General features: G+C 47.4%; 1 protein-coding gene across 3 annotated transcripts in view; it reads right to left on the bottom strand.

Moving 5' to 3' along the window:
- Window positions 1-15,089, bottom strand: part of Nt5a (5' nucleotidase A) — a 120,202-nt gene extending 105,113 nt beyond the window's left edge. For all 3 annotated transcript variants that reach the window (XM_055073234.2, XM_050182406.3, XM_055073233.2), the window contains exons 1-2: window positions 14,951-15,089; window positions 6,766-7,684 (exon numbers count right to left, since the gene is read on the bottom strand). In XM_055073234.2, the coding sequence (XP_054929209.1) occupies window positions 6,766-7,218 (453 nt within the window). In that variant the 5' untranslated portion in view covers window positions 7,219-7,684; window positions 14,951-15,089. The remainder of the gene's footprint in view (window positions 1-6,765; window positions 7,685-14,950) is intronic.
- Between the last annotated feature and the right edge of the window lie 333 nt (window positions 15,090-15,422).

Below are 15,422 nucleotides of genomic sequence, written 5' to 3'. Positions count from 1 at the left end.
GTGAAAAAGGACGACAGAAACGTGGGCATCACCAGAATGAACAGCACGCACAGCAAAACACCGGCTGCACATAGCTGCTGGACCAAGTTAAATGGCTGCTAACAACGCAAAAACGCGAATAAGATAAACGACTATAAGCATTTTAGCCATCAACAATGAAAAAAATATATTTTTAGGTTCTACAGTAGCTAAGTCTAATTAAATACGCAGCTTGTTAAGAATGTTTTCTCTCTTGTGGCTTTAACAGCCAGCGCTATTTTTCTTGCAGCGTTCATCTGAGGAACTACCTAAAGAAGTTCAGTGCGGTGCCGTGTGTCATCGGCGCAACTCCTTGCTGGAAAGGGTCCTTCAGAGTAGCAAAAGGGGTTTACTGGAAAGGACTTTAGTTTTGCCCATGTGTCAGGGGTATAATAGTCTAAATTGATGTAGTACCCGTCTTGTGGTATCCCTTAAAATTGCTTTCTAGCACATTCACTGGCAATAATCAGGTTTCAGTATTACCACTGAAACACATGCTCACAGCAAAGGTCATTTGCTGCATAGTAGGACCTTTGAAGCACTGCCAGAGTACTCTCAAATGAGCACTAAATGTTTTTGGTTACCTCGCTACCCACTCTATACATTCAACTGCAGCAGAGTATCACATCGGTGAAAGCTTCAAGAAGCCTGTGGATAAGTGAGCGCTAAACAACCTGCTACGAGCAAGAGGACCAGAAGCCTAGATTGAAATTTTCTATTAACACAAAGCCCACTGAAAAATGCTGATGCTTATTTGAACGTTGATAGCTTGACACAATATTTGTCTCTTTTAGATAACATGGCAATACGGTATGTCCATACCAAGGTGATGGCTCCCTCGGAGCAATGAAAAGCATTGGACATAGCATTAGAAGGAATGCAGAAGTATCTGTAGGAACTGCCCTGTATTGGTGACACAGCTTAGATGCAATAGCGAAACAGGTCAGGAGGTAATATACATTATGTTTATATTATGGTCTGTCCAACCTCATAATAGAGTAACACAGTTCCAAGCACGCACTAAGTTTTGCAAGGCTTCAAAGACAGTCACATTCCACTAATTCAGCAGCATGTAATGCCATTATCTCCAAGGCCATGCTTTATGGCTTACTGTAGTGTCACTGCTCATTATTGGACAAGCAGAATGTGCTGCAAACGACTTGAAATGCACAGAAAAGGTCAAGTTTAATTTTACTAAATTGGGAATGCCAAACCTGTGCTTAGCCGAGAGTGAAATCTAAAACACCAGTTAGTATCACTTGCAGTTAGTATCACAGTTATTGCTGGCCTGGCTTACCAAGCCAGCAATACTAGTCAGTAACGAGCACACCACAACAGAATGTAGTAAGCCACCGACACTCATTAAACGAGGCCAACAAAAAAAATTGACTATCCCCGTTTATAGGAATCAGTCATAAAATGAAAAGGAAATATGTATTCTAAGGAGCAGTGACACCTTTCCTGCACATTCACAAATACAAGTCCCTAAATATGCACCCTTTTGTTAGTTTTGCTCGGAGTGAAGCAACGGCAAGCATGCGAGGCATATGCTGCAGTGCAGCATAAACAAAACCCTCGAAGCTACCAGGCACCACGAATATACCCGACACGATGAGCACATATTTTGTGAGGCTAGAGCTCCGGCAGCTTTGTGCATGCACATCCATACATTTGTTCAAAGGCGAGCAGACGCACGTTAATCAAACGCACTCAGCGAGCGGCATCTAAGGGCTGAAAATGAGCTTGCGATGAAAAGTGAGCAAGCTGCAGGTGCACCATTGTCCTTTGCCTCCCCTTTCCAACTGCTCCTAGCAATACTTTCTGTGTGTAACTCCTCCCTCCTGCCTCCATATCATTCTACCGTTCTCCGAATGTCCTTCATTCAGCTGTCACCACCTTATAAAATGGCAAAGTGGTGCCATCTCGCAGGAAACTTGTGTGACGATGATTGGGTATCGTACTCTGATGTACACTGGGCCACAAGCCAGGGCCGGCTTGGTGGCGCACCAACCATGGCCTGCATTGCCTGTTATCCTTGCACAGACTCCCCTTGGCCTGTATTCTGGCTGCTCTTACTGCTCTGCCATGCGCTGCCGGCAAAGACATGGTATCCCTTCACTGGGAAGCACAGTTTACAGTTCCACCCACCACTACCAGACAATCGTTTCCTGATGCAGAACAAATGCTGCACACTTTCCTTCTTCTACCTGCCGTCCCTGGTTTTCCCAACCCTTTGCAACATGCATCACCAATCATGACGCAATTATGCAAGGATAAAAAACCGGACATCAGCGCACACTTCAGTGAGCTTGGTGGCACACCAGCTATGGCCGTCCCTTACCTGCATCGCCTATTATTTTCGCAGACTCCCCTTGGCCCATCTTGTGGCTGCTCTTGCTAGTCTGCCATGAGTTCTCCGCACAGACATGGCATCCCTCTGCTGGGAAATGCAGCAGTTTACAGTTTCGCCCACCACTACTCAGAACACCAGGATGACCCAATGCAGAGCCAATGCTGCGCAGCTTCCTCTTGCTACCCTCCGTTCCTGGTTTTCCCATCAGCCATTTCAACAGGTATCATACAGTCAACCGTGACATTGTTATGCATGGATACAGGGCACAACAGCAACTGCTCGCACTTCAGTGGGCTTGGTGCCATACCAGCTATGGTCACCACTCACCTACATCGGCCGCTATTCTTACAGGAAAAAATTATCATTTGTACCACGAACTCGTTACATGGCATTGGTTGTGCGGCGAAGCCCCAGCTGTTGGGCTAGTTTGATATGCAACTGTGCATCTGCGATATTTGTAGAACTGTTGCTCCTTGCGGGTGACATTCAAGAAAGTCCTAGTCCTTCTCGAGTCCTTCACGGGAACGAAACCACATTGGAATGGAATGCAAACGGGCAAAAGTAAAGACTTAGGCTTAAAGCTCCTAGGCTTGATTACATGAATGAGAGATGTATGTTGGTGGCCTGGCAAAGTGCACTCTGGCCACAAAACTTGACCTGCACAAATGAATCAGCCCAGTGTCATTCAGAGGGTCCAACAGGGAAAGAAAACTTTACACTTGTTTGTTTTCTTGTGTTTACGCTTTCTCCTGGCGCAACAGCGGATGTGTACCTTTGTCTAGTTTTTTTTGCACTGCAAGTTTCTGATTATGAATCAACAATGGACTGACAATGCAATCCTGAAGAAAATATGCATTGAAGTTAGCATGGACAGCTGGGAAAATTGGTACACTTGCATTCTTGAGAACTTAAAGGACGGGGAAAGAATACTGACAAGTTGAAAAGAATTAGTACCCATTGATGGAAACATACCCATAGATGCTCTCTTTTTAGATTTCCAAAAGGCTTTCGACAAGATACCTCATGAACGGCTCTTCCTAAAACTATTGCGTCTTAATCTTAACCCTTGTGTTCTCCAATGCATACGCAACTTTCTGACTAACCGTCAACAGTTCGTTTATGCTAACTAACTCTCGTCTAATTTATCACCCGTTTTCTCCGGCGTGCCACAACACACAGTCCTGGGGGCAACTACTCTTCTTAATATACATTAATGACTTAATGATACGTAGTTCGTCCAAAATTCGTTTATTTGCTGATGCTTGTGTAATCTATCATCCTATTACTAACGATGCTGGTTCTGTGCTCTCCAGTCTGACCTTAACGTCATTGAAACTTGGTGTAATAATTGGCGAATGTCCCTCAACGTCAAAAAAACGTTGCTACTTACATTCCATCTTCGCCAATCATTTACTTCAGATAATTATGTTATTGCCGGTTCGGAAATATGTGCTGTGACTTCTTATAAGTACTTAGGTATTAACTTGTCCAATAACCTTGGTTGGTCTTCGCACATTTGCAGCATTAGCAATGATGCCAATCGTGTACTACGCTACCTGCGCCGTAATCAACCATCTTGCTCTCCCCTCAGTAAAACTACTTGCATATTTTACAATCGTTCGACCCAAACTGGAATATGCATGCTCAGGGTGGGACCCATACCAATCTAACCTGGCAACAGCACTGGAATCCATGCAGAATCGTGCAGCATGGTTCATTCATTCTGTCTACTCTTACCACACTAGTGTTACTAAACTTAAGTCATCTCTGAACCTTCCAACTCTAGAGCACCGCCGCAAAACAGCAAGACTGTGCCTCTTTCACAAATTTTATCACTCGCTCGTTCACCAGACCGACATCACGCCTGCGCATCGCACTTCATCCCGTCATGGCCATTCAAAGGCGGTTTATCCCCCTCCAGCTCGCACCACCGCTCATCTTAACTCTTTCTTCATTCAAACGGTGAAAGATTGGAATCATCTACCTGCTGAAGCAGTGCACCACTCCAGTCATTCATCTTTCAAGGCATTCATTGAAAATATGATCAAAATATGCCCACCCATCATGTAAAACTTTAATTGGGGTACTTGAGGTACGAATAAATAAATTAGTGCACGTGGTCCTTGTCAACCTTATTACACTCATTTTTCACTGCACAGTGAAATACCTCCACAAAGCCCCAGTGAAAACTACCTAGGACACTGCTCTATATTTTGTTTGCCCAAGAAGCTGGGTTGCACAAACCTGAGGCCAGCTGCGCCATACTTCTTTCACACTGGCAATCAGTTCGGAGTTAGTCCAGAGACCTGTTCTGGCCCTGTCAATCATGAAGACGCATAAGCCAGCATACTCGCCTCACAAGTAAACTGATTCACTCCATAATCATTTCACTGGCGGGAGATAGAGCATTGATAGTTACACAAGACATTCTAAATGAACCAGATGCATTAGCTATTAAAAAGAGAACAGTGTTTTTTTTTTCTTTTTGCACTACTAAAGCTGTCCAAAGGGAATAAAATATTTTGAGATCAATGACGTCAATTGATGTCCCAGCACTGCAGTATAGGGTGCAAGCAATGAAGCTCGCCTGCAATGCGGCGCTGCGGTGCCTCAGCGCAGGTCGCCACATTTGTGGTTGCTCCTTGGCAGACGACAGCGTGTCCTGCTCGGCGTTGCTGCGCAAAGGCATCTTGTTTTCTCACGTGTGGTTCCGCTTCAACAAGAAAACTAATATTAAGTGTTTCACTGAATGTGCTGTGTGAACGTGCGATATACTGAGCTTGGTGGTGTAGGTGAGTTTTGCCTGAATATGTCAATCGATCCCCGGGTATGCGCTCGTGGGTCTGGATGCATTAGCAGTGGATGGTGGGGTTCACGCACTTCTTATAACTGGTCAAGAAGCAAGCGCAACAATGTCAGCCTTCGAGGGCGGGTTCTTACAACGTGCTTACAGAGCCAAACGTGCGAACAAGCATCTGCAATTCCGGCTGTGCAGGTACTGTGTGCTTGCATTGAGCTCTGTCGGCCTTCAGCAACAGCACACATGAATGCCTGCATCATCTTCCTAAATGCATGAGGGTAGCTTTTACAGTGCAGGAAAGATGGGTGTTATCTCCGCCGCATTTAGTCATTCGAACTCAAACCCATGCACCCTACTAAGTACGCAGCCGCAAGAACGCAAAGCTTGTGCCATCAGTGGGAAGTAGCCCTCGCTTCGGCAACGAGCCAAATAAACGGACGCACGGTTTGTTTGCACGTTGTTGTGGTCGTTTTGAAATCAAGTTGACCACGTGAAGCTTGCGTCTAGGACATGGCCTTTTAAGAATGCAAAATCAATGTAGTTCGCTGGGCGTGAAACGTCAACGAAGTGCGGCGCTGAGCTGCAGTCTATTCAAAACATTGCAATCACAACCATTCAAGTGCATAACTTCCAAGAGTTTGATCACATCCCTTATTACAGAAGGTGAAACTTCTTAGTGATGACGTCGTTATCGTCATTCAAAAATGCGAAAAAGTTAGTCAAATTAGCTAGCACACCATTTTACCAGCGACATTTTCTAGTTGTCTCGAATCCACTGATCGACGGGGCAATGAATAGCAATAAGCCAGATGCCCAGCTTCATCATCGCAATTTAAAGGCTTGCGCACCACCATGAACGCCGGCAAAATCGCTAACGTGCGATTATGCTTTTACACCAGCCTGTAGAATACTGTGGTGATAAGCTGTTCATATTCTGCTGTAAAGGGTACCTTCGTGCATTTAGGAAGAAGTCGCAGCAGGAATACGGGCTGTTGCTGAAGCCCGATGGAGTTAAATACAGTGCATGGGCTCGTAAACGCAGATGCTTGTGCACACATTCGGTTACATAAGAACGTCACAGAATCTCACCCTCGAATTCTGATATCTCTGTGCTTGTTTCCTGACCTATTAGAACAAGCGTGTGAACCACACCATACACTGCTCATGCATCTGGACCCAAAAGCGTATACCTGGAGATCAATTGACATATTTAGCTAAAGCGCACCACTACATCACCAAGCTCACTATATTTCACGTTCACAGAGCACATTCAGTAAAACATTTAATAGTAGTTTTCTTGTCGAAGCGGAACCACACGCGATAAAACAAGATGCCTTTGCACAGCAATACCGGGCAGAACACGTTGTCGTCTGCTGAGAACCACAAATGTGGCAGCCTGCGCCGAGGCATCGCAGCGCTGCGTTGCGGCCGAGCTCCCTGCATACACGCTATCAGCGCAAAATTCAAGACAGGTTACCGCTAAAAAAAAAATTTGAATGGTGTTCTTAAAGAATATTTCACCAATATAAAGTGGTGATCGCTAACAGTGAACCACTTATCTATTCCCGAACGACTTGCCATAAGCCAGACAAACCTCCGAATCTGAAAGGCGTTTGAAACCCTTTAAGGCGCGGTCTACTCTCCCGCTGGCGTCAAACTTGACCAGGAGGCCACGCTTTTTGTCTACCAGCAGACCTCTCTGCGAGAATGCCCGCGCACTGGCCCACAACCTGTTGCCCGGCCGCTGGTGACCAGCGCTCGTAGAAAGGTAGTCGCCGACACTTCTGTGGATGAGTTCGAACAGCGCTGGCAACCGGTAGCGCGCCAGCGTGTTGTCCAAGTCGAACCCCACAACGTCATAGTCGACCAGGCAGAAGGTTCCGGCCGCACTGCTACCAGAGCTGTCGACATTTGGCCGCGTAGTAGTCGACATGCAGCGCGAACTGGAAACGACAGCACTGCGGCGAGAACGAAGTCGACGAGCGACCACCGCTAGAGAAGCGATCATGCCGCGCACACACACCACGGGCACCACGTCGGCTAGCATGACAGCAGCACCATAGAGAAAGAAATTTCAACAAGAGCGGACACTCCCGTAGAGCCCAGCGGCCGAATTGACTGTAGCACACCAAGCGGATGTTGTTGGCTCCTTCCGGTTTCGGTTTTGGGCGCGCGCGTTCTGAACACCAGTTGGTACACGCCGCGCCGGCTCCGCTGCTCGACGCGGCATTCATCACTTTTTTTTTTTTTTTTTCGCTTCTGCTGAACCTCGCGTGGCCTTGGCGTGGAATCGTTTCATTAATAAGTAGAAATGATTGCGATTGACCTTTACAAGACTGCACCGAATCTGTCAGGTGCAATTTCATAAAGAAAACGAAAGACGTCTTCTGAAATGATGAAATGTTTATTTTGCTCTATATAAATGCTCGTTCCGGGCTTCTGCATTCATCCAAAGTTGTGGCACCAGGTAAGCAGCAGTCGTTGCCGTACGATGCTCCACCGGATGCCATCAGCTGAAAGTAAATTACAAGCATGTATCATTTTGGTATACTGACCTAACGGGAGTATTTCGTGTAGAGGCAAAACGTGCGTAAGTGGTGAATGAGCGGCATTACAGATAAATTCACTTTTACGTACATTTCGCAGCAAAGACTCCTCCCAAACAATGCCATAAAATCTGAACATCCGATTTTCAAGCACCCCTCCTTTCCCGGGCATTATTTCCTGCACTTTAAGTGCACAAATACACGGGTGACTGCGCGTTTCCAAAACAACTTGGCCTCACTCGCACCATGGTACGCCAAGTACACACACAGGCTCAGCCAGACCACGTTACACGCTCGCAGAATGCCTTCTAATCGCACTCAAGTCAGACTCGTGGGTGCAAAGCCTGTTTTCAGTCGCTCAGAATACGTAAATGTCATGTTCTTGAGCTCCTCCGTGTTATCTTTTACGCGTCCTGCCGGCGCATGCAACACTCCCGTGTTATCACTCTCGGCAATCGCTCGTCGCGTTTTCGAGAAGCGTGAGTACCGAAATAAGGTATATGCTGTTGCAGGGCTATAAAATGCGTCACAAACTTGTCCCACTAAAATTCAGTACATGCAAAACTAACTCACTATGGCCGGCTTGCTTTTTTGCTAACACCTTCACAACCCCAGGCGCGGCGAGCAAGCCTCAAGATATCCCAAAAAGTTACCAAATAAATTACAATACTTTTTCGGGTCAGAGAATGCGTCACGAACTTCTACCAGTAAGATTCAGTACACGCGAAACTAACTGCGGCACACAGCCGAGCTGCTTTTCGCTAACTGCGTCAATAAGCTGGGCGCGGCAACCGTGCTTCTAAACTACCTCAAATATAACGACGCTAGTTACAATAATGTTGGGGGCCACAGAATGCGCGAAAACTTGTCTGTCTTAAACCCAGACCACACGTACGCTTGCGGACGCGCGCAAGCTCGCGTTCACGCGCCCACGCATGCGCACACGGTGCGGAATGGCTCGTACGCGTCGAAACGCGGCGTGATCTCGGGGAACAGCTCTTTATCGCGCGCTCGGGTTGCCTCGCGTCGGCGCACCTGGCTACGCAGCTACGGCGCGGAGCGTTCAACTCTCAGTGAAGCAGATTTATATCGTGCAAGAATATGGTTCTTGGGCGCTATTCTGGACACGCATGGCGGCTGCACGGCCGCCATTATCCGCCATGTTTACTCTCTGATTGGCTGTCGAGAGGTCACGTGTTTTGAAATTTGTGCCGGGAAGCGGAAGTATTGCAAAATGCAATTTTGCGTTTTCATCAAGATGACGAAACGTGACGTGGAGCTGCAAATTTTATGGACTAATACATTTTTTTGGTCCTTGGCAGCTATATTGCGATGTTAGCGCTTCAAAAAGAATGTGAGCGGTGGCGTGCAGAAGCCAGTGCAATGAATCTGCAATTGCGCGAATATGTGGTGGCGATCCAAGATATGCGCCATGCCAGTTTGCGGATTGGCTGAAGGAATATCTCGTGAGGAGCGTCACAGGAAGGGCTGTTTCGTAAACGTCATTTTGACGATGCCTGACGTTGCGCTGGGCCGCCATTGCTGAGATTTTCCGCCATAATTTTTGCTGCGACGAGCCGCGCGAATTATGCTAATGAGCAGCCATATGCAATGGCAGCCGAGAGGAATGCGTATCGCCACATTTTCCCCGTCGTTTGGCACTACGAAAATCTTTTGTTCATAACGCGTGCTCATAGTATTTGCATCGCTCTCGGGTGGTGTTGGCATTTGTGTTTGGGGCCATCATTTTTTAAAAGAACGCGTTTATACGAAATAATATTCGTTGAACATAGCAAACTTTCGGCAATGTTGTCCACTTTTCACTGCTGCATTTGTATTGTAATCAAGATTAATGCCTTTTCGCACAATCAAAAGTTATGACAACGGCCTCTTTCTAATTTATAAAAAGAAATGTACGCAAGGCGGCGACTTGAAGTTTCCTCCCTCGGTGCGAGTAACCAGCGAAATGAACAAGAGATGGCAGCGCCGGCGCTTGCGTCGCTCTAGTGGATATCTCTGGCGCGCGCAACGCTATCGGTGATATCGGCCGTTTCTCAGCCAGCCGAGTCGGGCTGAGTCACTTGCGTTTCACGAGATAGCGATAACGTGGCCTAGAACGTGCGCGCATCACCACTGGTAGGTCGCGTATGTTGTCTCAAGCAAGAAAACAAGCGCGTTGGCGCCAACATGCGATGACTCATTCCATTTTTCGGGGACACGCATCCTAGCTATTCAAGCAGACGATGGCTTGTACGCAGCAGACGACGGAAGCGAGAAGCGTTTTCGACGGAATAATCATAAGCTTTGAGATAGCTGCTTTATTTTTACTGCGGAGGAAAACTGTTTTGCTTCACCGATAACGCTACATTCAGTGCCTTCATTTCAGTTTCTTAGGCGAAACGTCAAGTTGGCGTCACGTTACGTAAGCAAAACTGGGCCACCAGCGCCATTTTGTTTGCGTCGCGCCTACGTCACGCACCGAAGAAAATGGCGGAATGTCCAGAGTAGCGCCCCTTCCTTCCTTTTTGCACTGATCTAACAGCTATAAAAATATAACAATTACGTTTATAAATATCGAAGCATCTTGAAACGCTGTCAGTAACAAAGTACGAAGCGGCGCCTGCCGAGGCGTCTGTGAGGGAGCCCAGTGAGCGCGCGCTGTCGCGCGTCTTTGTGGATGCAAACCACCATACATAGAGTTTCATATTAGTATACCTAGAGGCAAATCTGGCGCTGCGATCGTTCAACCATCATGGGAATGATGGGAAGTACAGGCTTCGGATTGGCATTCTATTGACTGGCAAACTAGTCTACAAGAATTTTTTTGGCAGTTTTGGTTTCGCTCCAAGCGCAGTTGCTATAACCTGCAGTGGGGCAGTGCAACGCAAAGCTCCCTGCCTTTGTTATGTTGCTCGGAGTGGTGATAGCGCGCTGGGCCAGCGACTGGGACGATGCTTGTGTCGCAGTGTGGCGTCGAAGCCGTGACGAGAAAGCGGCGGCATCGTAAACGTTGAAAGAACATGTTTTGAGCGTTTGGACCTTGGTTTGTTAAGTGCGTTAGGTTGGCACTGTAGCGTTACGTGCTTTATGAAACTTCAGAATAGGAAAAAGAAGGCGCTACTGATACAAGATATATACAGTTGTACTTCTAGTGGCTTGACAATCAAATTTTATTGAGGGCTTCATTATGTGCTCGTTTATGTGCTCATTGAAATGCGTGTTTTAGGACTTTGAGAACACAAACTTACTTGTGGTAGGAAAGATAGCTGCTTCCTAGCTCTAGTCTAGTGTCGCACAATGTGTACCCGCAAAGCCACGCTATAACGCTTCGGAAGCGGTACGCCAATATAAAATATGATGAAGCATACTCGTAGGAGGCCACTAGCGTCCTAGCTAGCACTGCAGCAGATCTGCTTAAAAGTACTTGAAGACGTTCAGCAATCGTGACAGCCGACGCAACCTTTCGAAAGAGCGAGAGAGTTCGCAAGTGCCTGTCGTCTGCGAGAAAAGTCTCGCGTTTGCAGCGAGCAGGCGTCGTAGCAGACGACACTTGTAGCATTCCGCTCAAGGGCGCAACGCTTTGTCACAATACGACATTTTCATTTCTAGAAATACTTGATGAGTATTTTTATATAAGTACATGCACGGTTGTTTTGCTGTTGCAAAAATGAATAAATAATTATTCTTTGGCGTTAAATTGAGAACAGAATCGTACAAGTATGCATACCCTGGTGTGTCCTGGTGACAAATCATAGTAAACCGTGCTTCCATCTCAAAGTCATACAAAGTTTATGTAGCGTGTTGTACATTATATAACATACTGCAGAAATAGAATTAGATTTTACGAGATAATATTTGAGTATAGCTTTGTTTACTGCGCCAGAAGCAAACGTCACTAGTCTGAAGACCGAAGTCAATCCGAAGCCTGTACTTCCCATCATTCCCATGTAGGTTGAGCCAACGCTCATGAGAACCCCCGTAGACACTAGCGCCACATTTCCCTCTAGGGTTTATTTAGAAACTCTATGCCACCATATTACTCGCGAGGCGCGGCAGGCGCTAGGCGCGCGGACGCGAGCTAGCGCGCGTCCGCAAGCGTACGTGTGGTCTCGGCTTTAAGGCGCAACCAGACGTACGCGTTGGGACACGTCCGCACGCGCCGCGCTCACTCGACGTCGCGACGCGCCCGGCGGAGGAAGAGGGCGCGCACCCAAACGATGCACGAGTTGCCACGCGTTTCGTCGCGGCGGCGAAGTGTTGATAGGTTTCAAGGCAGCCCACCCCTCGCTTAATGGCCACGTTAAGCAATGTGTTAAAGATGGCAATAAAACACAATAAGTTTTAACTTAAAGTTTGTTTCTACATATTAAAAAAGGATCGATATTGCAGGACTCCTAGCGGTTCAGTCAGCTCAACTGCGGCTCAATACCCGGTATTGCGAACCCAGTGAAACTTGCAGCAGCGTCGGCATAGCATCACTCACGTGCTCTGTGCCTTACGCGTGCTGCACGCCGTGTCATGTCCCGAACTTCGGCGATGAATATTTCGTTAATAGAGCGGTTTGGCTTGTTCAGTATTCGGGTAAACGCAAGCGGACGGGGCGGAGCCGTAAACGGGAGCGGCCTGCATCGTACAGCCACCTGGTGGCGCAGAGCTCAAACAGACCAAAAACAGCTAATATTGCCTTGATCAAGTGTATTCTATTTTGCTGCTAGTGTAAATTTTCGGCAATGGCGTAATCGTGTTGCTGCCCAAAAAGTTACACCGACAGCAAAGTAAAATACACTTGCTTACTGGAATATTAGCTGTTTCTGTCTGTTTGAGCTCTGCGCCACCAGGTGGCTGCACCGTGCAAGCCGCTCCTATTTACACCTCCACCCCGACGCCCCGTCCGATTGCGTTTACCCGAATATCGGACAAGCTAAACCTGTCTAGTAATGCACCCGTCACGGCTGAAGACTTCACCGGCTGCCATCATAAAATTCCGAAACCCGCGCGGAACTCCGATCACAACGCACGCAGCTTGCCCGCGGGCCTGCCTGCACGCCGCGCGAAGAATCGTCCCGGAAGTCACGTTGGTTCGCCGTCGTCACGTGAGACTCGTCGAGCGGGTGACGCAAGCGGCAGCTTCCGGTGCGGGCGCAAAAAACCTAGCAGTGCAAGGTCTCCACGCCGCCACGTGTCAACATGCGATGCAGCCTCCGCGCCTGACGCCGTACGCGTTTAGACGCGACGCTGCGCGTACGTCTGGTTGGGGCCTAAGGCACTACGACGTAGTACACGCATGTACACACGCAAACGCGTCACACGGCCGAGCCGGTTTTCGCTTACTGCGTCAATAAGCCGGGCGCGGCAAGCGTGCCCAAAAACTACCGAAATAAGTTACAGTAATGTTGGGGCTCATAGAAAGCGTCGCGAACATCTCCCAGGACGAGGCATTAACTCAAATTAACTGCGCCAGGACGGCGGAGCTGTTTTTCGCTAACTGCGCCACTCGAACTAAGCCTAAATGTGCTTAAAATGCGCCATCACCCTCATCATCATCATCAGCCTGGTTACGCCCACTGCAGGGCAAAGGCCTCTCCCATACTTCTCCAACTGCCCCGGTCATGTACTAATTGTGGCCATGTTGACCCTCCAAACTTCCTAATCTCATCTGCCCACCTAACTTTCTGTCGCCCCCTGCTACGCTTCCCTTCCCTCGGAATCCAGTCCGTAACCCTTAATGACCATCGGTTATCTTCCCTCCTCATTACATGTCCTGCCCATGCCCATTTCTTTTTCTTGATTTCAACTAAGATGTCATTAACACGCGTTTGTTCCCTCACCCAATCTGCTCTTTTCTTATCCCTTAATGTTACACCTATCATTCTTCTTTCCATAGCTCGTTGCGTCGTCCTCAATTTAAGTAGAACCCTTTTCGTAAGCCTCCAGGTTTCTGCCCCGTACGTGAGTACTGGTAAGACACAGCTGTTATAAACTTTTCTCTTGAGAGATAATGGCAACCTGCTGTTCATGATCTCAGAATGCCTGCCAAACGCACCCCAGCCCATTCTTATTCTTCTGATTATTTCACTCTCATGATCCGGATCAGCAGTCACTACCTGTCCTAAGTAGATGTATTCCCTTACCACTTCCAGTGCCTCGCTACCTATCGTAAACTGCTGTTCCCTTCCGAGACTGTTAAACATTACATTAGTTTTCTGCAGATTAATTTTTAGTCCCACCCTTCTGCTCTGCCTCTCCAGGTCAGTGAGCATGCATTGCAGTTGGTCCCCTGAGTTACTAACCAAGGCAATATCATCAGCGAATCGCAAGTTACTAAGGTATTCTCCATTAACTCTTATCCCTAATTCTTCCCAATCCAGGTCTCTGAATACCTCCTGTAAACATGCTCTCAATAGCATTGGAGAGATCGTATCTCCCTGCCTGACGCCTTTCTTTATAGGGATTTTGTTGCTTTCTTTATGGAGGACTACAGTGGCTGTGGAGCCGCTATAGATATCTTTCAGTATTTGTACGTACGACTCGTCTACACCCTGATTCCGCAATGCCACCATGACTGCTGAGGTTTCGACTGAATCAAACGCTTTCTCATAATCAATGAAAGCTATATATAATGGTTGATTATATTCCGCACATTTCTCTATCACCTGATTGATAGTGTGAATATGATCTATTGTTGAGTAGCCTTTACGGAATCCTGCCTGGTCCTTTGGTTGACGGAAGTCTAAGGTGTTCCTGATTCTATTTGCAATTACCTTAGTAAATACTTTGTAGGCAACGGACAGTAGGCTGATCGGTCTATAATTTTTCAAGTCTTTGGCGTCCCCTTTCTTAGGGATTAGGATTATGTTAGCGTTCTTCCAAGATTCCGGTACGCTCGAGGTCATGAGGCATTGTGTATACAGGGTGGCCAGTTTTTCTAGAACAATCTGCCCACCGTCCTTCAACAAATCTGCTGTTACCTGATCCTCCCACCTGCCTTCCCCCTTTGCATAGCTCCCAAGGCTTTCCTTACTTCTTCCGGCGTTACTTGTCGGATTTCGAATTCCTCTAGACTATTCTCTCTTCCATTATCAATCGTGGGTTCCACTCGTACTGTATAAATCTCTATAGAACTCCTCAGCCACTTGAACTATCTCATTCATATTAGTAATGATATTGCCGGCTTTGTCTCTTAACGCATACATCTGATTCTTGCGCCGCACACTGTCAAACACAATTTCTCACCTTGCCGTAGTCCAGTAGTGCAGTGGTGCCGTGTCGAAATGCAGACGATACGCAAGAAAAGCATAGAGAAGGCCGGGAGCCCAAAAACATGGGCTATATCCAAAACAGACGGGTCGCCGAGCACGCGGGCTTCGCACGTACGACCATAGAATAAAGACTAACATTAAAGAAGAGAAACTGTACCTTCCGCAGTGGTACGAAAATAAGCAGTGGCAGCGGGCCCACAGAACACCTATACAAATTTAGAGAAGGGAAACTGTACCTTCCACAGTGCTACGGAAATAAGCGTAGCGGTGGCGTCGTGAACTAAAGTATGTGACCAGAGGTGGCGCTGTACAACAGGAAACGGAAACGGTGTTTTGCACACGCTTTACCAGGTGTTCTGTGGCTTTACTGGGTTTCTGGCTGCTGCGCCTCGATCGTGCTCCCGCCAGTTTAGTTGCTGTGTAGCAAACGTAGCGCCTACATTATG

The sequence above is a fragment of the Dermacentor andersoni genome, chromosome 7 (genome assembly GCF_023375885.2).
Source record: "Dermacentor andersoni chromosome 7, qqDerAnde1_hic_scaffold, whole genome shotgun sequence".
Taxonomy (NCBI): domain Eukaryota; kingdom Metazoa; phylum Arthropoda; class Arachnida; order Ixodida; family Ixodidae; genus Dermacentor; species Dermacentor andersoni.
Note: the sequence above shows the minus strand (reverse complement) of the source record. Positions and strands in the feature narration are given on the sequence as shown.